A 24,391-nucleotide genomic window follows, 5' to 3' on the forward strand; every position below is an offset into this window, starting at 1 on the left:
CAAGTTTGATCTTTTTACATTATTTACGTTTGCATATTTACTTACTTACGATTTACCTTTTTAGATGGTTTGCAAGTGTTTTAATCGAGTAGACATATTAGATAAATCTAAAGTATATTTAGATAGAAATTAAGATAAATTTATCTTATATTATTTTTAAGTCAAATAATTTCTAAATATCTTAATTTATTTTTTTAAGACGTCACTTATCCTCACAGCGGCGAGGGGGTGGGCGGGAGTGAGTCGCCGCGGGAGCGATGGAACCAGCACGCAGTGGCGGGAGAGCGTGGAGGCGGGCGCGTGCAATGGCGGGGGCAGGCGGGCGCTCTCGGCGGCGACACGGGATAAAAGCGCGTGTGGAACGGTGGTGCTGCTGCTAGCCGCTCCGGGTTAGCTTTACAGGCACCTGCGGGTGCCAACGGGTGAATAGGAGCCCCTGACTTGAATCCGTATAGAGCCCGAACTAGGACCTCCGCGAGACAAATTTTGCCTCCGCAGCGTGTAAAACCCGTGAGAACCAACTTGGCCGGTGCTGCTAAGGTGCCGAGTCCATGTTTGGTATCGTAAGCTCAATGGGACTGCTGCACTCCAAAAAGCTTAATGGTCCAAAAAGTGTAAGGCAGACATGGACATGCAATACGACATCTCCCTCGCTGTCTCTGAGAAATGTCATGCCTGAAAATATCTCGTACAGTTTTTGGACAAGAACGCAAGCTCCTAGGAGTAAGTCGCAAGGGAAACATCGGAAAGATGACAGCAACATAGATATTGCTGTTGGCGACTAAACTGACTAGACGATCGGTTAACTGATTCACAAGTTCAACTGTCGGCTCACCGGTTCAAACTCTAATTCAAAGGATAGAGTAAATCATATAAAATCATGCAAGCTTGCTGTAAGGAAGCTGTAGTGCCGGTTCCGGTTTTCTCCGATCAAACCCCCCGGTTCAGTACGCGCGGTGAAACACTGGCCTAGCTAAACATAGTTTCTTTTTTTTTAACCGAATTACCCAAAACATAGTACGACTAGATGCTGACATTTCACTATATCCATCAATGTTTACATCAGATATTCATACTGAAAGATTGTAAATTTGATCTCTGATCTTGACTTGCTCTGAGTGCGACACTCGCTCGCTCTGCCACACAGTGCCACAGCCGTATATATATGAAAATTAGTTTATACTCTGTGAGTACATACTCTGTGATACATATATATACTTATATTACTTTCTGATACATATATACTATTTTCTAAGACGTATATATTTCTTTATAAGTGAAATATTATTTTTCATGTGATGTATATATTACGTTTTAAGATATACATACTTCTTTCTTAACACCTATTAGAGGGGGAGTATGTACATATGAGAGTACAGAAAAAACTTTCTATACATACATACACATATACATACATACATACATATATACATACGTACGTATAGAAAAACTAGTCTGTACTTCTTAGAGTACGAGTATATACTCCTGGCTCATAGTTGAGCTCGTTATAACTGAAGTATATACTAATTTTTAATATGTATATACTACTTTATGAGATGTATATACTTCTTTATAAGTGAAATATATACTATTTTTTGAAATATATTATCGAAGATTAGTTCCTGACAATATATCCGTAATTGACTGGGGTATCTTCGAGATCAGAGATTGAACACGAATCGAGACACGCGATCTAGACAAGTTCGTGCCCCTGGTTGGAGTAATACCCTACATCATGTATAGATGGTGATATATATATTCTCTCAAGTATAAGCAATGTATCTAGACCTATTACAGGGAGTAGATCAGATCTAAGCTAAACTAAGGATGATGTTATCGAGTATGTCCTATGGTCTTAGTGCTTACGTCAAGTTGCAGATACGTGAGTTTTCTCTCCTCTCCCCCCTCTGGGGGTCTAGGTTCCTGCTTTATAAGGGTTGATATGCCATCCCCTATCTAGCCGTAATCGATAGCGAGTTCTTCATCTTGTCTACCAAGACAAAGCAGATGAATCTGACTTAGATACTAGTCGTTCTCGAGTTAGGTAACTAATCGAGACCTTCCTAGTATATATCTTCTAGACTTCTGAGTGTACCATATATCGCAAATTCGGTTCTGTAGTATCCAGAGTTGTTAAACATGCACATAGTGTACCCTGTCTATATACGATATACTCATTATGCATATATACCCTATAGTTAGATATTCGACAGTAGCCTCCTAACTCTGCTCAGGCGGAAAGGTTTCCACAAGTGCTCACTCGAGTACTGCCAAGTCTAAGCCTGGTTGAATAAGGTGGATCAGGCTTGCAGTCAAAAGAATCGAGCAAAAAATAGATCTTGTTCAAGGTATCGAGTGGAAACACACTTAGATCAAGCGCCCTATTGTTAACCACACTCGAGACTCAAAAAAGGACTAAAAACTCGACTGATCGACACCTGACTCTGAGTAGAGTTAAAAAAAACCTTCGAAATTTGAAACGTTGGATATAAGCGCATTTAATACATCCAGATGGGCATGTAGAGATTCGCACGATATCATCATCCCGCCTTTCATGCTGATCGAGACGCCATAGAGATGGGAGTGGTTACCAAAAAGGCGATAAATTTTGGGCTATTTATCTGTACAAACTTGGACCTTGGGTGCTACTCCCCCAGCAAGGTTGTCAAGGAGATGAGACCGGTGCAGCACATTGATGTCGTTCAATGAACCTGGCATCCCGAAGAAGGCATGCCAAATCCATAGGTCCTGCAACGCCACAGCCTCTAGAATGATAGTCGGTGCATTGACATGGCCCCTGAACGAACCGGACCACGCCGTGGGACAGTTCTTCCACCTCCAGTGCATGCAATCGATGCTTCCAAGCATCCCGGGGAACCCTCGACGCTGGTTCATATCCAGCAATCGAGCAGTGTCCTCCTCGTTCGGCGCCTGGAGGTACTCGTCACCGAACACCTCGACAATGGCCCGCACGAAACGCCTCATGCTCTCGATGATGGTGCTCTCCCCTAGCCAGAGGCACTCGTCGAGAGAATCTGCAGGAGCATCGTAAGCTAACATACGGAAAGCGGCAGTTACTTTTTGCAGGGGTGATAGCCCAAGCTCTCCGGCAGCGTTCCTCCTTTGCTTGAACCACGGGTCATGGTCCTCCACCTCCCTCACAATCTTGCAGTACAGATCGTGTTTCATCCTGAACCTGCACGGCAATGGATCAGTAGTAGTTCATAAATCGTCCGTACGTACACCAACGTATAGTGTTACCTGCGCCGAAAAATGTAGTCGGGGTACACTGCGGACTCAGCAAAGTAGTCGTTGTACAATCGATTGTGTCCCTCCAGCCGATTCCTAGGTATGCGCCCCACGGCCCTCTGGCCGAAGCTTCGACGTCGGCATGCCATGCGGCAAGCGTCGCTAGGACCAAATCATCTTCCTCATCGGACGAATCGGTGGAGAAGCATAACTCTCTCATGTACTGTTTCCATGCAGCATGAGGCTCCATTTCGTGGCTTGCAAATGAGAGCCCCTCGTGCACCTATATATAGTGCCCGGCCGAACCTTCCAAGAGAAGACACTTGTGCTCCTTCCCTTACAAACCACTTTGTCGGAGGCTTCGGCCGCAAGCTTGCTTCATCCTTGCTTCGCACGATTCCTTCTACTGCAAGACACCAAAATTTATGTTGCAAGAAACCAGTGCAACGGGATGCTACATCGCATGTTATGTCGGTCCGATGTTCAATATTGCAAAATAGGAAAGAGAAGATAGAAGATGAAATAAAGGAGATTCTGTTGGAGATGAAGGGAATGAGGGATGCTGTAATAGTGATAGATGATGCTGTAATAGTATTTTAGAGGATGAAATTTTAAGGATTCTGTTGGAGATGACTTTAGTGGGCAATGTTCGACAGGGTACAGTTGCTGTCAGGCTTGTAACACAGCCTTGAAGACACAGTAAAACTGCAGTGCAACGTACGTGAGACTGACAACCAGGGAGGGGGGATACATGGGATCTTTGCTACGGCGACAAGGACAAGCACAGAGAGAGACTCCCAGTGAATCCCTCCCTAGTCAAACTAGGTTCAGAAGCTTCCGAGGAAAGTTACTTGTTCAGTACAGTCAGTTCCTGCAAACTGTACTATTAAGTATCATCAATAATTTAGTATAATAATTTTGATCATATGTTTTTATAAAAAATATATAATATTTAAAAGTATACAATACTAATAGAGTATTTCATGATAAATTTAATGATACGAAAGTTTTAGTACGTAAAAACTTTTTGGTAAAATAATACAATATCACACTTGCTACATAAAGTATTGATGACAAGTTAATGAAAATAGAGATAGCATGTCATTTGCACAGTGCGATTTGGTTTAGCAGTGAGCTAGTTATTTTTCACGATTTGTTGCGTACATGTCTTGCCTAGTAGCTAGAATTATTGGCTTTCAGTCGCAAGAGACTGGAAATAGATGAATGAACGAGCTGTTTAATCAGGAACAATGTTTCAGACGACTAGGAACAGGAGAAGGAGGACGAGGACGACATCGAAGTTGCGACGAGCATGTCAAAACCTCCATCTCCGGCTGCCTCGACCGCTTGGTTTCCAACGAGACATGAGGAAATGGGGTCCTCCCTCTCTCAGCCTCGCGGAAAATCAGGTCGATCAGGAGAACGGAAGCTGGAGGCGCGGAAGGGATGGGCCGCCCCCAACCGCCAGCGCATGGCACCGTCACGCGCGCGCACGGCGCAGGGGCATGGGTTCGTGCTGCCACGTCTCCAGTCTTGTCGCCAGCCGGCTCGCAACCTCGCGCGCCACGCCCCCGAGATGACTTGCCACGCAAAGACCGCGTGCTCAGCTCGCGGGAGCGTACGTGCTTGGGTTCCGTTGTCAAATCTTTACAGTATAAAACACATAGACGGCAAGCGGACAGGGCAATCCCCCGTATCTGAAATCAGGGGCTCCAACTAAGACCATCTCCAGCAGAGCAAGTAAAATTGCGGGTCACTGTTCACGTACTGTAGCATCTCCGTAGAATCGGTACCAGCGCTACAGTGTTCACAGAGACCGCCAGTGGGGTGGAGGAAAACAACGTCTGTACTGTAGCAGTAATATAGCAACACTGTGGCTGTACTGTTTATAGAGGCTGACAGTGGGACCGTTGAGAGAAAAAAAGAGAAGGTAGAAAATAGGTATCTGTTAGAGATGAAAAAATAATGGATACTGTAATAGTGATAGGGGATGCTGTAATAGTATTTTTGATGATAAAAATTTAAGGTAGCTACTGGAGATGACCTAAGTGTGTATATATATATATATAATTTTATTCTGTTACTAATCAAATCTAGCCTAAATCTATATCCTGCATAGTCTGCTAATAAGTAGCAACTAAATCTAAGTAAGGCTCTAAATCTACAAATAGTTTAAAGCTCAACGTTACATTATCCAGTAACCTAACTCAGTTAAACATAGATGATGGATCTTTCTAAATTAATGAAGCATCATGCACAAGCCTGATCTAGTGTTACTGTAGTCATGCCATTGTCGACCCCAATCAAACCGATTTCAATTCCCAGCAGTAGCAGCTATCACAATCTTTGCTTGTTTCCCTCCCCTCCTCTCGACCTCTCTGTCTCCGTCCAAAACTATACGTCTGCATCAGTTCACCTGATCCTCCTCCTTCCGAAGCTTAAGATCCATCATCTACAATTGATGAAGATCCAATCTCCAACCTCAATCGCGGTAAGTCATTGTTCGCCCGCTCCTGCTCCCTCTTCTCCTCCTGATTGCCAGTAGGCATGGTCCCCATGCTTAATCGAATCTAGGGCTAACCTCTAACCGGATGATTTCGTTTATTTGATTCAATTCTTTTACAACTTTGCACTAGTTGTCAATTGTTGATGACTTTTTTATTTCATTTTTTACGACTGTTTGTACTCAATTATCATTATGTGATAACATGGCATCTAGAAAGCATGTATCTAGCAAAAAAGAAAAAAACTAAATGAGTTGTTAGAGTAACAGAAAGGAGGCCTTGACAAAAAAAATTAATTCACAGACTATTGTATTTGCAATTGATGTATTAATAGTTTGATGTTTATGTTTACGAGACTTATATTTTAGTTTTGTCCCGGGCCACCTAAATCCCACGAACGGCCTAAAAACACATCTATTCTCCTACTCTCCTCCTATATAATAAAAACTTCTAAAATTTAAATAATTTATCTATTTTTGTTATTCATCCTCATCCTTCAGTCTCCCCGTCGTGTTACCAGCTACAGATATAGGACACGTTCTACTATGAAAATAAATAAAGAAATTAGAAGAAAAATTAGTGGATAATCTACTCCTCCTTTTTCGGATCCTATCTAAAATCAAATTACGATATCGCTCTCGACGTATTCCTTCAGTGGTGTTCCTATAGAGCATCCACATCTTCAAGTCTATAATTAATGTTATTGTTGAGAAAAATATGAATTTTTAATATTTTCTTGGGCCTTCTTTTCTCTGCTGGACTGACTAGCCCACTTGTATGTGCTGCCTAGGCCGATTCGGTGGTGGCACAAGAACATGCCTTTGGTCCAGCTAGGGTTCCTATACAATTAAAAAAGAGAGAGACCAGGGGGAGAGAGACGGTAGCGGCAGCCTTTGAGTGACGATGGCGGTGTAACTGTCTCCCTGATCCCTTCGGGGGTCATATGGGGCTAGATGGTGTCGTTGCTTCTATATGTAGGCTTTCTTCCTCTTCCTTGGTAGCCGATTGAAAAATCTCCTCTATCTTCTTAATTCTCATTGTGTTCCCTTTCGGTTTGGGGATTACCTCCTGTGCTTGACTTGAGTTGCGCTTGGGATTTATCTTGGTGATTGAGAACTCAATGGTGGAGCTATTTTGTTGGTGCTCATTGGAACTGCGATTGTCGAGGTTCGCCCGTACGCGCCGATGCGGTGTGGTGAGGCTTTGTATCTCCATCTTCCTTCTTGCCGGTAGCAACTGGTAGGTGATTGGATTTCTAGGACAGTGGCTATGAAGTCGTGCCTTGCCTCTGTTATTAGTGCCTTGCCTCTGTTATCAGTCTCCCATCGTATTACCGGCTACAGATATAGGACACGTTCTACTATGAAAATAAATGAAGAAATTAGAAGTGATAGTGGATAATCTCCTCCTCCTTTTTGGATCTCATCTGAAATCAAATTACGACATCGCTCTCGACATATTTGTTCAGTAGCGTTCCTATAGAATATCCATATCTTTATATATTAAGTCTGTACTTAATGTTACTATTGAGTAGAATATGAATTTTTAATATTTTCTTGGGCCTTCTTTTCTCTGCTGGACCCAATTGTATGTGCTGCCTAGGCCCATTTGGTGGTGGCACAAGAACATGCCTTTGATCCGGCTAGGGTTCCTATGTGATTAAAAAAGAGAGACTAGGGAGAGAGAGATGGTAGCGGCAGCCTTTGAGCAACAGCGGTAGCGTAACCGCCTCCCCGATCCCTTCGGGGGTCATCTGGGGCTGGATGGTACCGTTGCTTCTATATGTAGACTTTCTTCCTCTTCCTTGGTAAAAAATCTCCTCTATCTTCTTAATTCTCATTGTGTTCTCTTTCGATTTAGGGATTACCTCATGTGCTTGACCCGAGTTGAGCTTGGGATTTAGCTTGGTGATTGAGAACTGCAAGGGATTCAATGGTGGAGCTATTTTGTTGGTGCTCATCGGAGCTATGATTGCCGAGGTTCGCTCACATGCGCCGGTGCGGTGCGGTGAGACTTTGTATCTCCGTCTTCCCTCTCCGTTAGTGGCAATTGGTGGGTGATTAGATTTCTAGGACAGTGGCTATGAAGTCGTGCCTTGCCTCTGCTATTAGTGTATTTCAGTATATAGTGAGTATTGCCCCCTTTTTATGTTCTGGATAGCAAGTTCATATACAAGTTTGCTCAATGATAATGAATATATTTGTTGAGATTGGGCATATTTCTGAGTATACTAGTATAGAACTGTGATTTCTCTAGTTCTGTGATATAAACTGCTTGCACATGGAGATTGCTTGGTGTGTATTCGCTCCTATTCTTGTACACCGAGAAACCCTTATTGGTTTGACTATCCAGTATGATACATGTTATTTTGATCCATGTACATGTGCTGCTGTGAGTTCGAATTCTACGTAACATATTTGATACTTGGTACATGGTATGTTAGCTTCTCTATACTACCTTTGCAAATTAATATTCACTTCTATCTGTTTCGGCAGTAACTAATTTCTTTTGCTCAGAGTTTGAGTACTTTGCCATGTGCATGACGATGCTTTAAAATCTTAAGAACTTGATCCGTTTCTATTTACTAGTTGAAAGCTCAGAAATATTGTCCATTCTATGATGTATTCACTAGAATAATTAGGGAGCAGAACATTAACAGTTCGAAGACCAATTGTTATATAATGTCTAAGAATACTTGTACTCAATTTTTATTACTATTGTCCATTACTTTCTGTATTCATGATAAGAGTTACTGTCGTTTATGGATTACTATCTTTTTATCTCAAGATCTTGTGTAATAAATACTCTTAAATATTCTTTTATATTTTAATATATGATATAACATTCATACTTTTATTAGCATATTATATACAACGGATACTATATTTTCTTTCGTTAGACCAAGCTCAAGGGAGTCCCTTCACGAGCAGATTCTCGTCATGAAGGGATTCCCGTTCCCTTCAGCATTTCCAACGGTTTCTTTTACGGTTCCCTTCACAACGGGATTCCTAGGGTCATTCCCTTCATGATGGGATTCTCTCTCCGTTCCCTTCGCGATTCCTCTCGAATGGAAGCTGTCGGAGATGAGAGGAAATAAAAAGAATAGGAACGGAGAAGGGAATCGAAAAGAAAACGAAATGAAGGAAATATAGTTAAAGATAGTCTTATAACTTATAAACACGAGAGTAAGAGCGAGGATGTCGAAAACGATCTCGTCACTGAAACAAGTCGCTGTAGAGTAACAGCTACCAGTCCGGCCACTCCTGCTTCCGTACGTGCATGAGAGTGAGCTTAGCCCAACGCGTGTGTGTTGCCGCGTCAGGAGCGCGTGTACGGTGTACCTCTCGACTCTCGGTATCGACTTAACTGAACTGGCAGTAACAGAGACTCGTCAAACAGGATATGCTGCCGCACAACGCGGTTGGAACGATTATTCTTCAACACGCCATGGGCCCAGTCGGCCCACGAAGAATTAATATCCTCCATGCCAGCCTTATCTTCAGGCAAGATGTACAATAACAGTCTGCACTATGTCCTGAGCACTATCGAACGGATTACGCTTAAAATGGCCTTGGCAGGCCCCAGAAGAAACTCCTGAGAAATCCCAAAAGGCCCCTCCATTCAGACATGCCTAAAGTGGGTTCGGTTGGGACTCTGGACCTCCAACTCATCACTTCCTACCTCAGAACCCCCACAAATGGTTCGTCCATCGAAATCCACGCCAAATTTGTTCGAACTCTGAATTCACGCTTGCACGCATGATGTTTCAGGAAAACGACTGAATCTGAGTTGCTCACCTCATTGGACCAAGAACTCAGACCTCAGACAGGTCAGGTCATGTGCACTTGAGCCAGCAGCCAATAGATATGGCCCATATATACATACACGTGTGTATATAAAAACATTGTATGGATGTTGTCACAGGACAACAATGATTTTTTGTGGGCCTAAGTACCCCTCTCTATTCTGTAATTAATGACATCAGTGGATATTTCCTTGTGACAGCAGCAGGCTATAAAAGTAGACTTAGGGTCTGTTTGTTTTAACTGTAGATTATGAAAAGCAACTTGTAGATTGTGGATTGTAAAAAGCTAAATTGTAATAATCTGGATTGTGGATTGTAAAAGTTGGTGGAAGGTGGATTGCTAGATTGTTACAATCTGAGTGTTAGATTGTAACAATCCAGCTTTTACAATTCAGCTGTTTGTTTCAGTTTTTTGTATTGTGATCACAATCTAGTTTTCACAATCCAACTGTTTATTCCAACTTTTAAATTACGATCACAATCCAACTTTTACAATCCAAAACAAACAGGACATTACTTGGCCAATTATTTGATCTGCCAGTGAGTTGTTTTGGGTCTCTAGTTGTATAAGTGACACCGTCAACCTTAATTTTTGGATAACTCCTTTTATATATACACACACTACTGCACTGATACACACTACCTAACTGCCTTTTGCTACCCTTCTAATCAACTTTATAAGGTCCTATTTGTTTCGGATTGTAAAAGCTAAATTGTGATTAAAATTTAAAAGCTGAAACAAATAGCTGGATTGTAAAAGTTGAATTATGATCATAATTCAAAAACTGAAATAAACAGTTGGTTGTAAAAGCTGGATTATTACAATTCAACACCTAAATTATAACAATCCAGCAATTCGTCTTCCACCAGATTGTAACAATCCACGATCTAACTTTTAGATTCCAAATTTTACAATCCAGCTTCTTACAATTTACGATCTATAAGATATTTTTTATAATCTTTAGCTGAAATAAACAGACTCTAGCTAAGCAAGCTTATTGCATTCCAATGTACGTGTGTGTGCAATGAGGGCAGTGCTTCCAGCATCATGGCAGCCAGTTTTATATGCGTGTCAGGTCCAACAACAGGTGTCTTCTTCAGTCTGTCCATAAGCATCCGATTAAATTTAATTTTGGCACCATTATCTAAGTACACTTAGACTAATTAAGACCTCGGGTTCAAAAGGTGGCGGGTTTGGGTCAGAGGATGGTGTAGAGTTTTTGGATCCAAATCGGAACCGGAGCTTTGTGATTTTGCTTTTCCATCAGATCTGCTTTTCTCAATGTGGATCTCGATCGTATTAGTTCTGCTTGTGCAAGTGTTCTTTGTCATTTCTATCTCCGGCTTAGGCCTGCACCGGCAGATTTGGAAATATGCGGCACTAGCTGACTATCCTATGCAAATGGAGCCTTTTGTCTCCTCATCGGTTGCTTTTTTGTTGTACTACGATTTTTTGCTATTTGTTTTTTCTCTGCTGTAAACTGAATTAAGCTGTGTGTTTGCTTGAATACTACACCAACAATATTTTGCTTAAGCATGCCATTTGTGACTTGCCTGAGTTTATGTTCTATTTTCCTAGATATTAAATTAGCTTTGAGATTTGTATATATGTGATTCTAATTTTGTTCAACAGTTAAAAAAAATGTGACTCACAATTAAGGAAAACCAACACCATCTTACAAAATGTTAACCGCTTGATAGTTAAATACTGTTTGTAGATCCAAAATATTTTACATTATTCTATATATGTGCATACTTTCTAGCTCAGTATGATTAAGTATTATTCCTTCGGAACAAGTGGTCTTAAAAATGTGATGACATGCAATTTAAATGAGAGCTGCATATAATTGAGTAGTTGACCAAACAATCTCCATGAACACATAAACATTGCATGGATTAATGACAACTACAAAATACTTTATCCAATAACTAATAATACAAGATGGAGCATGTTAATACGGACACCCTCGTATAATTAGATGCACACAACTAGAAGCCATGACATATTGGCACTATGATAGCCATGGGTGTATTGCTTTTCCACTACATATAAGCGTTTGTAATGAAGCATCTACCTACAATATTTTTTGTAATAAGCTCTCCGCATTATTTATAATCCACGCATGGTGTAATAATGTTATTATGAAAATTCCATAATAGTATCACTAATATTAAGGAAAACACTGTAGAAAAGGGGAAAAGTACATTTTCACTCGATAAAAAAGGAAAGCACATATTCCATTTCACTATACGAGCCAATTTAGATCACGTTTGTTGTTGAAAAATGTTCAATCACATATAAGAACATATAAAAGAACTATACGGTGAAGCAGCACGCTATTATAATAGATTAGTAGCCTCACTGTTCTCTCTTCTCTCCTGATATGTACCATCATCATCCTCCAGCCCTAGCCCCACCAATGTGACTCAAAAACCCTTCCATTTCACGTTTCGGCAACAGCCAGCCGGCACCATGGGCCCCCACAAACACTGGCCATACCAACCCATTTAGAAATGAAAATGGATCCGATACGGATTGGATTGAGTAGTACATTTTTTATATTGCTATCTATATAAATATAAATTCAAATATCATCAAATGCGATTACGAATTGGATAGTTCGAATCTGAATTCGCATTAAAAAATCTACTTGATCGGGTTGTAAGCAAATATCCTATACATTTATCGACAAGAGTTTTATTTTGGTGTGAAAAAATATCGTTTACATTTTGAATCGCTGGAATTACCAAAATTTAGAAATTTCATTTTAAATTCTCGTCAGAAATTTAAATTTTTGGGCAAATTTGATTGAAATTTGTTCAAATTTGATTGGACCGAAATATATAAATTTTGTTCATCTCTGAAATTTCTAAAATATTAGTAAAATTTGATTCCATAGTTGGCACATACGGATATTATACATATCCACATCCGAATTTAAAACAATTTAGATGTACATATTTAAATCGATCTTGAAAAAGAATTTGAATACATCTATTTTAATATCCATTTAAAAAATAAAAATACAAATATTTATATTTGTAATTTAATAGATATAAATATCAAATAATTCGAATATCTGCTATCATTTTTCACTCTAAACCCACCAGACCCAGCCGCACCCAACCGGGCGCGTCCATCCGCCCAACCCCACCCCGACCCGATCCGACCGGACCCGCCTTGCGCACGCGCCCGCCAAATCAACCAACCCATCGTCCCCGTCCCGTCCGGGCAGGCAGCCGCTGGCGAAAGCGCAGGCACCGTTCCCACCCACCCCCCTCCCCTCCCTTCTCCTGGCGCGCGGCATTTCCAGATCCCCCGCATCGCGTCGCGGCGTTGGCATTGGTATCCGTGGAGCGTCCATGCGAGCCTTGTAGTCTGAAAGAGATCGAGGAGAGGCATGCATCCCAAGCCCGAGGGCGGCGACGCGGATGGGGGCGCCGCGGAGGTGGGGTCCCCGCGGTCCGGCTACTTCCGGCAGCGGAGCATGCACGCCGCCGCCTCGGATCCGGAGGCGGCGCGCAGGGCGTTCGACGTCGAGAACCCCCCTGCCCACGGCGCCGGCGGAGGCGGGCTCCGGCCCAGCGAGTCCGTGACCAAGCTGGAGTCGCTGGAGCGCGCCGCGCTGGCGCCGTCCGTCGTGCTCAAGACCGGGTTCTACATCCTGGTGTGGTACGCGTTCAGCACCTGCCTCACGCTGTGAGTGGCGCTCGCGCCTGGATCTCTCGGACTCGCCCCAACTCCACTCCCATGGCTCTTTCGCTGCGAAAATGGTGGTCTGATTGCTTCCTTATTGGGTGGCAGATACAACAAGACGCTGCTGGGGGACAAGCTGGGCAAGTTCCCGGCGCCGTTGCTGATGAACACCGTGCACTTCGCGATGCAAGCGGGTCTCTCCAAGGCCATAATCTTCTTCCAGTCCAAGGGGCCCGAGAATGGCGTCGAGATGGGGTGGAAGGATTACTTCATGAGAGGTGTGGATCCCGGTTTAGAAGAAATTGGCAGCATGAATTTGTGTTTGCTTATTTTTTGAGGAATCGTGATTCTTACTAGCCGTTCTGCAGTCGTGCCAACTGCTCTGGGGACGGCACTGGACATAAACCTGAGCAACGCCTCTCTAGTGTTCATCTCGGTGACGTTTGCTACTATGGTGTGTTATCCACAGAACGGTTTCATTAATTTTTGCTTCTTTAATTAGATCTCATTTAGTTCAGTTGGCTGATTGCTTAACTACATTTTAAAAAATTGATCTTCTGCAGTGTAAATCAGCCTCCCCCATATTTCTTTTGCTATTTGCTTTTGCATTTAGGTGAGTTGCTGTTGATCTATAATTAAATTCACTTTTGCTGTTGTTGCAGTGACTGTTATCCCCCCCCCCCCCCCCCCCCGACTTAGGAAGTTAGTTATAGAATTGATCTACCATACTAGCAAGGCTGGGCACTCATGTTTCCCACTAATAGTGAGTTTGTGACAAGCTCGGCACATAATTGGCTGATAGCTTGATGCGGTTGTATGATCATACAACTTTTGAAGAGGATAATTTGAAGGAACCAATGCTGCAAACTGGTCCCTTATGGGTATATTTAGCTAGTAGTAAGATATCACTCATGTTTTCGTGCTAAAGCAGAACTGTATTGACGAAATGTTAAGTAGTAAAAGAAGTCCACTCTGTCCTTAAACAATAGGACAGTAGGATACTACTGCGACCCCACTAATAAGGCCCCCTTTGGTAGGCTTTTTTTTCTTCTGGAAAGCCAGAAGCTATCCAAAGGGTTAGCTTTTGGCTCCGATTTCTGGTGGTTTTTGGTTGGCTGAGGCGGTTGTAGCTGAAATGAACTAGAAGTTAAGAAACAGGTTGAGATGAATTTTTCTGTCTTTTAGTGTGCAAAGAAGCTAAAAGTTTATTATAAAAACTAACAATTAAAATTCAACAGCCACAGTCGCTTCCTCTGCCAGCCAGAAGTGTCTGAGCATGTCAAGCAGTATAGTGTAATTTTTTAGAATAAAAGGAAAATGCAATAAATTAAATCTGTATACTAACATGGATTTTCTCTTAAATTTCGAATAAGCATGCTTCTTTAGTTAGGATTTTTTCTGGTATAGAAAATTAAATTATGCAAGTACAAAAATATAAAAATTGTTTTCTGTGGGAAAGGAAGTAGGAGATTGGAAGCTTGTGGTTGGCCTATCTTCTTAGTAACATGTTACTCTTTTCTTCTTTAATTGTAACTTGTGCAATATTCTTTTTAAAGTACTATTGAGCACTTTTAACACATTTTGCTGTTTCTTTTCTAGAGAAAAGTTTCATATGTTTGGCAACCTCATTAGATTTTATAGGCCATGTGTATTCATCCACTTAGTTGATTCCATAGTACCATTTTATCTTTTTCTTATGCCAGTTTATTACATACGGAGTAGTATTCATTTCCTTTCTTAAAGGAAGGAAGTCATCATCACTTCCTAAATACATGCACATAATACTGTTTCTTTGATGTCGTTCGTTTACAATAGTATATGGCTCTAAAAGTTCCATCTATTTTATAAGGTTGGAGAGTCCCAGCATCAAGCTTCTAGGAATCATAGTTGTCATTTCTATCGGGGTTCTATTGACAGGTACGTGACATATGAGGGCTTAAAATTCATGAAAGAAAACTGCTGTGTCCCTTCTTTGTAAATAATCTGTGCAGCACTAGTTAGCTGACTATTAAGAGCGTATTGCTTATCTTTTTTATGGTGCTCCATCTATTAGATTGTATATTGCCTGCACTGCTTGACTTAAGTCTATTTGTGTTTATGATCGTGTCAAATTCACCAAAGTGCAATACACCATTATTTTGTAGTAAATTCACCACCAAAAGGTAGTAAATTTGAAAGTAGTAGAACGTTCTTCCTTTTAAGTCACCGTTAATTGTAGCCTTCCAATGTGCAGTCCATTTGTCATTGCTACAAATACTTCTTGGACTTGTGTTTTCTGATCAAAACCATTTTTTTCAGTTGCCAAGGAGACTGAGTTTGACTTCTGGGGCTTCATTTTTGTTACACTTGCTGCTGTTATGTCGGGATTCCGCTGGTCCATGACTCAGATTCTGTTGCAAGTAAGTGTGCTAACTAATTTAATGTACTCCTTTTGGAGCTGTCACCAATCTCACATGTTCTCTCTTTTGTTTCTTTGGTGCACTCTGTTCTAATGAGTTGTTTTGTTTGTGTGCATGTGTATCTTGATATTTCAAGAAAGATAGCTATGGTATGTATTCTTTGCTTATCCTTGAGTACCATCCTAACAATATAAGATAGGAGTATTTGTTCATGAAATCTTCTAAATTTCTAACTGTTCCTTTGGTTTGTTTCATGGGTACCAATCAAACCATTTCTTTGATTGAATTAAAGCCTTGCTCGGCCTGGATTTAGCTCCTGTTTCTTAGATGAAGAAGCTAAATTCTTGCTAGTATATCGCTACTAAACAAAAAGTTGGAGTTCCAAGTTGTAACCTCAAAGAATGGGATGAGACTTGAGAGCTATATCCTCTTCTCCAAAGCCATTATTTGGCCATATTAGAGTGGATCGAGTGATCTTTTGCTATTGATCTTTAGCTTCTGAAGTATCAGGAACATAACTCCTGCTTGACACAAATTAGCTTCAGTTTCTGCTGAAGCCATCCAATTTTTCCTAGAGCCTAGTAACTCCAACCACAGCTTTTCAGCTGGAGTCCTGTGCTTGGATAGAAGTGGGGCCAAAGTTAAAATGATGTTTTAATAGAATTAGCAATCCTGTTTTGACTACCTGGAGTTCATGAGCTATCTTTCTTTGTCAGGCCTGAAAAATCCAATTACCTTGATGAGCCATGTTACCCCAGTGATGGCCGTAGCCACCCTGGTACTATCTCTATTACTGGATCCTTGGAGCGATTTTCAGAAGAACGCATATTTTGATAACCCATGGCACGTCATGCGCAGTTGCTTACTTATGCTAATTGGAGGATCCTTAGCCTTTTTCATGGTAATGAGTGTTTATTTTATGATAGAACAAAATTTTCAGTAATTATCACAGATTTCATGATGTATTAATTCTAACTGCAGGTGTTAACAGAGTATATACTCGTTTCAGCAACCAGTGCCATAACCGTGACGATAGCTGGGGTAGTAAAAGAAGCTGTAACCATTTTGGTAATATTTGAAATATGATCCTTTCTATAAAAAAATTTATGTAATGTATTTTCTTGCATTTGTAGTGGAATCTGGATTTCGTAAACCCCTTGTGTAGTTTATCTATTATTTATGCAAATACTGCTATCAACCATGAACTACACTTCGTCTGAACAAATATCAGGATGATACAGGTTGTTGACAACTGATGGCTCATGATAACAAAGCTATTAAGTATTTAACCACAAAAGTGGAAGTGTTCCATTGTTTGTTCTTACAAACCATCCATAGAGAGAAAAAAAATCCAACTAGTAGCTTTAATTTTTGACACACTTGTAGAGGGAAGCTACCAAGTATCAACAGTTACAAGCAGCTATGGCCAAATGCATTGCTTTTCTGGTAGCGCTAGCATGAAACTTGATAACCCCAAAGACTGGAAAGTAGTTTATATGTTATTCCTAGGTTTCATATAATTCAGAATTAACATGCTTTTAGTTATCAACATGTGTTATAAATAATCTTTTTACCTTGATCTTTCAGGTTGCGGTATTTTATTTCCACGATGAATTTACTTGGTTGAAAGGGGTTGGTCTTGTCACAATTATGGTTGGTGTTAGTTTATTCAATTGGTACAAGTAAGTACTCCTTTCCTATAGTATTTCCAAGATCAAGTCATGCACAGCACAAATGTTATTTCAAGGTTCTTAATTCCTATGGAAACAAGCTTTTGCACGCCTTGGGACAATAGGGATCAATATGTGTTTGGCAACTCAAGCTGAAGTGCTAAAGAAATAAACTGAAACCTTTTCCACTAGCATCTCATCAAGTTATAACCTAAATTTTAGTCTCAGAAAGTAATGTTAGATTGTTTTCTGATGTTTATTTGTTCAAAATAGCTTTAGAATGAATTCATATGTGTTTGGTGACTCAAGCTAAAATGCTAAACAAATAAACTGAAACTCCTTCCATTTCAATCTATAACCTATGCTGTCCCCTGATTTTGATTCTTTATGCAACAAAATACTTGCATGTACACAAATTTATAGATATGTTTACATAATATATTTTCCTCTATTGTCTATGCCAAAAAAATTGATGCCCAAATTCACATTCCATGTCGAAATTTTACTTTCTTTATATTGTTTCACTGACTGTTGTGCATTTGAAGGAGCTTTGCATACGTTGTGGACCTGTTAACGTAGTAGTTATTACTTAATAGTTAAGCATTCACTTTATGCCATATCAGGAAGTTAGCTTTTCATGGTGTAATAATATTTGTCAATAATCACAGGTATGAGAAATTCAAAAGGGGTCAGACAAATGAGGATGACATCAATTCACCTCCATTTAATGGTGGTGCCAAATACATTATTCTAGATGACTTGGAATATCAGGATGAATTTGAGGAGGATGATACCCTTTGCATGATTGAACACAAGACTGTAGATATGTATGTGATCCCACATTCAATTTATTAAATTTTGTCTGTGTGTCCATGTAAAAGTTACTATCTAAAATTATTGAGTATGGTTCCATCGTTTTTTTTTTGGGTGCAATGCATGAACCTAACACTTCACCTCCTACCCTGCCTGACTTTCTAGTGTGGAAGTTATGAAAGTCAGAAGTGGAAGCGGGAAAGAAAAGTTTCTTTTTTTTTAGGATAGAAAGTTTTTTTGGTATCGACAAATACCCATATTTATTTGTACAGCCATACTCTATCCTACTGAATAATATCAAAACTAGGGAAATAAACTTACAAGTATGATATATGGCTAAGTTGGTAAAATTTAGGCTTAATTTTTCCTATTTTATCATATATACGAAAACCACCTGTCCTCTTTCAGCCTTTCTCTAGGGTCTTACTGGATATTTGGGCATGTGTTAGAATCTGAAACCATTTTCATGCCAAGTAATGTTCCAGCTAGATTTGCACTGGTATATGACTTGGGAATATCAATGCTGACATAAGACTATGGTTTTTGTTAAGATTAATTAGTTCTTGCTATTCTCTCGGTAGTTCTCTAATCTTACATGACCATTGTAGTGCCGAATTTAACCTATCTAATTTTGGCAGGGTTGCTCATGCCTGAAACAAGTCATGCCTTCTTGTTGAAATATTAAGTACTGACGGAAGTTTCCGCTGAAAACACACACACGAACACAGCTAAGGCTAGACTTTTTTATGCTCTGCAAGCCAAACTTTGAAGTGATCTGGGTGAGCTTTGTCCATCTCCTGGATGCTCAATTCTAATATTGATTGAACAGTCTGGGTAACTAAACTGTCAATCTAAGAGCTAACTCCATCGGAATTCCCATTTTGAGAAGATTGGCAGCAGTTACATATTGTTATGCTTGCTTATAATGGGAATCGCTGAGAATGAACATCTGTATTTTTATTCTTCTCTTTACGTGACCGTGATATGCACATATTCATTCCTGAACCTCTCCACATTTTTGGTGCCAAGGTATATTCATTTTCTATATAGGTCAATTTGTAAGAGTGACCACACATACCCCAGATGTGCTGTTCCCTTGAAAGCTACGGAGCGGCGTTCGATTATTTGTATTTTGTAAAACTAGTAAACGAAAGAACCATTCTTGTTCCAGCTGTATCATGACCTTTCCTGTGTCTGCTGTAATATTTCTATAGATGGAAATGGGATATCCAACATTTGATATCTTCTTGTAGGGTAAAAGGTGTACATAATATAAGAGAATGGGCCAATGGACATAGTCACGATCAAACAGATGTATCTGCACCTAAAAAAAAAGATTTTATACTTTTATCGTTCTTGCAATGTAAACGTACATATGGTATTTTAATACAATCACACTATATAAGCGTGACTGCGTGCACTCGTCCTTATGCCACGCAAATCGATGAATGCCGCGGGTCGACCCATCCATTTGAGTGTTGCTTGCTGCTTGACATACATGTAACGGTGGTACATATACTTTCTCTCAATCATGTCACCACAATTTTGTATACTGCCGTCCATTCGGATTAGGATTCAAACAATCATATTAGAACTCGAATACACAGTAGAGATAATAGATAGGAAATGAGTTTGTCGGTGTAAGGTATATGGGTCCCCTGTCAGGACCGATGTTAACGACCGGTTTTCATGGGACTAGTTTTTTTTCTCTAAACAGGGTTCACCGTGTGACCACTCAGCATCGCACGACCACACTCTTGACCTCCTCTGGATTTCCCGCGACCAATCCCTACTGGTCACGGGGCAGGTACTCGTCTGAACCAAACCATTCTCATTTATGGCCTGTTTGGTTGCTTGGCTCCCCCCATCCTGGCTCTGCGTGTGCAGCTCAAATAGGCCCATACAGGTGTTTGGTTGCCCAGTTGGCTATGCGTGTATAGCTGGTGCCGTTTGACGGCTGTTTGGTTGGCTACGCGCACTCGCACGAGATAGTTCCCGCCGATGCAAAAACACTGTGCAGCCTAGCTCCGTGGATACGGATGAAATCCGTGTTTCTCGCGAGCCAGGCTGGCAGGAGCCAGGCTCTGTGCGTGCAACGTAGGCGCGCAGCCATCCAAACACGCCCTTAATGTTAATGCCCATACAATTTTCCTTTCCCAGGCGTACCCCACCGGCCGAGGCGACTGGGGCGGACGCAGAGCTTCCGTGTTCCCTCCCACGGTATTAATTGTTACATGATGGGTTCGCGAACATCACTAAGGGTGTGGCAAGTGTGCGTGGGCAACCGGTGATGGGACGGAGCAGGCCGGGCGACCTGGACTGATATGTACAAAAGGAGCTGACGGATGGGACAGGCCTCGCAGCGCTCTGGAGCTGGCACGACGCGTGAGTGCTCCATAATGATAGCCTATTGTTGACCGTCTAGATAGGGATGGGTCAGTTGGATGGGCCCACTTGTAAGGATCTTTCGCCCCTCGGCTATAAAGGGAGGAGAGGAGAGAAAAAACGGAGAACAAAAAAAATACACAGGATGTAGGACTATTACCCTAAGGGGGGTTTGAACCTAGATAATCCTCTATTCTTGAGTTGCACATACACAAACAAATTCAGTAGGCACTTCCCGAACAAAGATCACGCACCCATCGTCCGATACACCCCGGAATCATTGTCAGGGATTTTTCCCCGACAGTGTTCATGGATTCTTTCATTGATGTATTTGTGTACATATATACGGGAAGAAGAGGTGCCTAAATGGATGGCAAGAAGGCAACCGCCATATGCGGTTGTGACTATGTATCAATCAACTGCAATACTCCCCCTTGATCGATTTATTCTCGTATATTGATTAATGAATAATTTCTCTAAAAATCCTTTAGGAAAAATTTCAGAAGAAAAAGATTTATTGTAATATGCCATTGAAAAACTTATTGAAAGCCCAGTGGGGAAAAATCTTATGAGAAAAGATATGTTATATATGCTTGTATTGATATTGTCTCATTAAAAATCTTATATGAGAAAACTTGAGAGTAAAACTCATAAAGAGAAAAAGAGTGCAATATATATGATCTGATGATCATTAATATGTACTTTGTAACTCTTAAAGTCATCTCATACTAATGGAATAAATATATTGGTAAAGACTTTTTTAATAAATCTGTAATATTATCACATGATATTGTCTGCAAAGTATTTATCCTCTCATTTTTCTATAGTTCATGAAGATAAATAATTTTAGGCAATATACTATGTGATATTGCACTTTATATAGCATGTATGCATTTGAGCAATACAAGCAATATCATCTTCATTGATAATGGTAGATGATTTTGATGAATCAATACCACATGATTCTTATATGTGGTTAATCATTTTTGTAAAGTCATACAATTTCATGTGATGCTTCATATAATATAATTATTTCATAATGATTAGTGGAAGTAGTCATGTGTCACGTCCTAAAATCCGTAATTGTGTGTTTTAATCCTAAAACATGCAATTTCAGCTTCATGTTCCAGTTTGGGTCACTGGAGCACCTCACTTTGAATCAATGAGGTGGGAGAAGGAAAAATCTAAGAGAAATAAAAGAGCTAGAAGCAAGTCTGGACTTTCCTCTAGGTAAATGGGGCCCACTTGGGTGGAAAATATCTCTCTATAGGTGGGCAACAACACTCTCTCTCCCCCTAAAAAGCTTGCCCATACGTACTACTCACCCACTCCACCAGATAAGGCTTTTTGAGGAAGCAAGTTGGAGTTGGCTGTCTCTCACTCTCTCTTTTAGGCTCCATTTTTCCCCTTTTGGATCCCTACCTCTGGGAGCAAGATCAAGGTACGTATGTGGTACTCACCTGACCACCAGCTCAGGGACTACTCGTCCATCCAATTCATTTTCAGTTTCCCCGAAGGAATTCGAGCTGGTTCTGAACTTGTTTGGTGTTCTTTGGGAGAAGCAAGGAAGCAGCAGTTTTTCCTCTCTTCTCCAAGCCATTTTCCGTCGTTTCCTCCTTCAACTGGCGGTCACCAACCTCAGCAAAGGACCTTAGGTGAGTCTGCTAGGCTCCCATGGCAAGTATGCTCATTTTTGGTTGGATAGATCTTGATTCTGGAACTAGGGTTGCAAAGTTCTTAAAGTTCTGCAGTCTGGGAACAAATGAGGATTTATGTGGATTTGAGTTAGGAATCATGTTGCTAGGCGGTTGAGCAAAGTCTAGACCCTGTACACCCTTCTAGGCATTTTTACTTTTGATTTAGAGAGACTCCCAGGTTAGTTTAGCTCAGTTTTTCCCTTCGTAATGGCTGCTGTTCTGGAGCTGCGCGAGGCTGATTTTACTGTAGCGCCGAGTACTGTTCACCCGAGCACCCCTGATACTGTTCACCGACGACCCCCGGGTACTGTTCACCCGACGACCCCCGGGTACTGTTCACCCGAGCACGAGCTCAGTCACCGCGAGCACTCCCGAGCACCCCGGGTACTGTTCACCCGACGACCCCCGGGTACTGTTCACCCGAGCACGAGCTCAGTCACCGCGAGCACTCCCGAGCACCCCGGGTACTGTTCACCCGACGACCTCTGGGTACTGTTCACCCGAGCACGAGTTCAGTCACCCCCGAGCACCCCCTGTACTGTTCACCCCGAGCACCCCCGAGCACGGTCGACCCCGAGGACCCCCGGGTACTGTTCACCCGACGACCCCCGGGTACTGTTCACCCGAGCACCCCGAGCACCCCCCTGTACTGTTCACCCCGAGCACCCGAGCACGGTCGATCCCGAGCACCCCCGGGTACTGTTCACCCCGGGTACCCCCGTGAGTACTGTTCATCCCGGGCACCCGAGCACGGTTTATCAGGCTTTCCTGATAGCTGATAGCTTGTAAAATTCGTAGTTAATTCGTAGGAACTCCAAACTTTTTGAGACCACTTGGAAAATTCTGGTTTGGTCAGTACGATCTTGGAATAATGTTGTCATGTATTGTGGAGCATATTTTTCTTACATGATCGCATTTCATACATGCTCATTACATTGCACGCGTTGCTCTCTGTAGTGAACGCCGATCCGTCGATCCCGGAGGCCGTGGGCGATCGTGAGGCGTCCCACCTTTCTGATTCAGGGCAGCAAGGCAAGCATCGTTCATATTGCACCGTGTCAACTTGAAATTTTAATATGTTATCTACGCTTATGTATACATTGCATGTGTCGGGTACTGAGTTGGGTAGAACCTATGCCAATGCATTATCCCATTTCGGTCACGTATCATGTGTTGTTCCTAGGAGCCTAGTGGTGTCATCGAGGTCTAATTTTAGTTCGCTATGCTTAGTGGTACTTAGGCTTTCCGGTAGAAGTCGACGACGGCGTCCACCGTTGTCGCGAGCCTAGGACTTATTATTTGTTCGCACTTATGGTTGTGTTGATGATGAGTCGGTTTGGTGAGTGGTGAGTTGAGACGAGGTGTGGGCGGTGTTAGGGGTGTCATCTGCTCACGAGGAGTCCTCAGGCAGTTCGGGGAGGGAACCCGGACACCGTAGACCGCTTGCACCGGTTAAGCACCGATCATCGGTGTAGTCGGCTTTAGCACATACCTTACTCACCACATGCTGATATAATGGTAGGCGAGCCGATTACCTTCGCAGACGTGGTCATGTGGGCCTCGTCATAGACGGTGTGAGTCCGGTTTGAGTCCGGGCTTTTAGCGGTATTAGTTTGCTCGGGGAGTAGTTCTAATACCGCCGTGCCGAGCTATGGTTGATCCACATGGTTGGGCCTGGTTGGGAAAGGTTGTCACGGGTACCCCCTTGTGCGCATCTTAGCGGGTGGCACAAGCCGTATGGTCCCTGTGTCGTGTGGGTCCAGGAGTATCCCCCTGCAGGGTGTATAACCAGTTCGAACTGCCGCGCTCTCGGTCATGAGCATCGCTATCGCTTATCTCCACCGAGCGACCATATTTTGGTCGTAGAGTTTCGATGTGGGTTGTGGCATGGTTGGATTGGGGTGGTTTGGTCGGTATGTGGTTGGTGGTTTGGTGGGAATGGTTTGCTTTTATACACTTGTTGTTATATATCTGTTTTGATCAGTTGGTTGGCAGGGTTTGAGTCGGTGGTTGGTTAAGTCAGTTGCTTACACCTAGAGTCTAGGTTGCTTACCGCTTAATGAACTTAAACATGTCTTAATCCTTGCTACAGCTTTAAATGCATGATCCTTGGAGTCGAGAATATATATACTCATACTGTGTAAGACTTGCTAGTACCTTCGTACTAAGGGT

General features: G+C 41.8%; 2 protein-coding genes across 2 annotated transcripts; one reads left to right on the top strand and one right to left on the bottom strand.

Annotated features, from left to right (window-relative positions):
* Positions 1–2,613: 2,613 nt before the first annotated feature.
* Positions 2,614–3,398, bottom strand: LOC133927515 (uncharacterized). The gene is made up of 2 exons (XM_062373993.1): positions 3,262–3,398; positions 2,614–3,196 (listed from the first exon to the last, which is right to left on the bottom strand). Exons 1-2 carry the CDS (start codon positions 3,396–3,398, stop codon positions 2,614–2,616), a joined length of 720 nt encoding a protein of 239 aa, XP_062229977.1.
* A 9,433-nt stretch (positions 3,399–12,831) lies between these two features.
* On the top strand, positions 12,832–19,381 carry LOC133926261 (probable sugar phosphate/phosphate translocator At1g06470). The gene is made up of 12 exons (XM_062372095.1): positions 12,832–13,258; positions 13,364–13,533; positions 13,624–13,709; positions 13,819–13,868; positions 15,105–15,172; positions 15,554–15,654; positions 15,791–15,803; positions 16,371–16,555; positions 16,636–16,722; positions 17,242–17,336; positions 17,993–18,151; positions 18,776–19,381. Exons 1-12 carry the CDS (start codon positions 12,960–12,962, stop codon positions 18,789–18,791), a joined length of 1,329 nt encoding a protein of 442 aa, XP_062228079.1. The 5' UTR covers positions 12,832–12,959; the 3' UTR covers positions 18,792–19,381.
* Positions 19,382–24,391: the final 5,010 nt, after the last annotated feature.

Source organism: Phragmites australis, chromosome 8, assembly GCF_958298935.1.
Source record: "Phragmites australis chromosome 8, lpPhrAust1.1, whole genome shotgun sequence".
Taxonomy (NCBI): Eukaryota; Viridiplantae; Streptophyta; class Magnoliopsida; order Poales; family Poaceae; genus Phragmites; species Phragmites australis.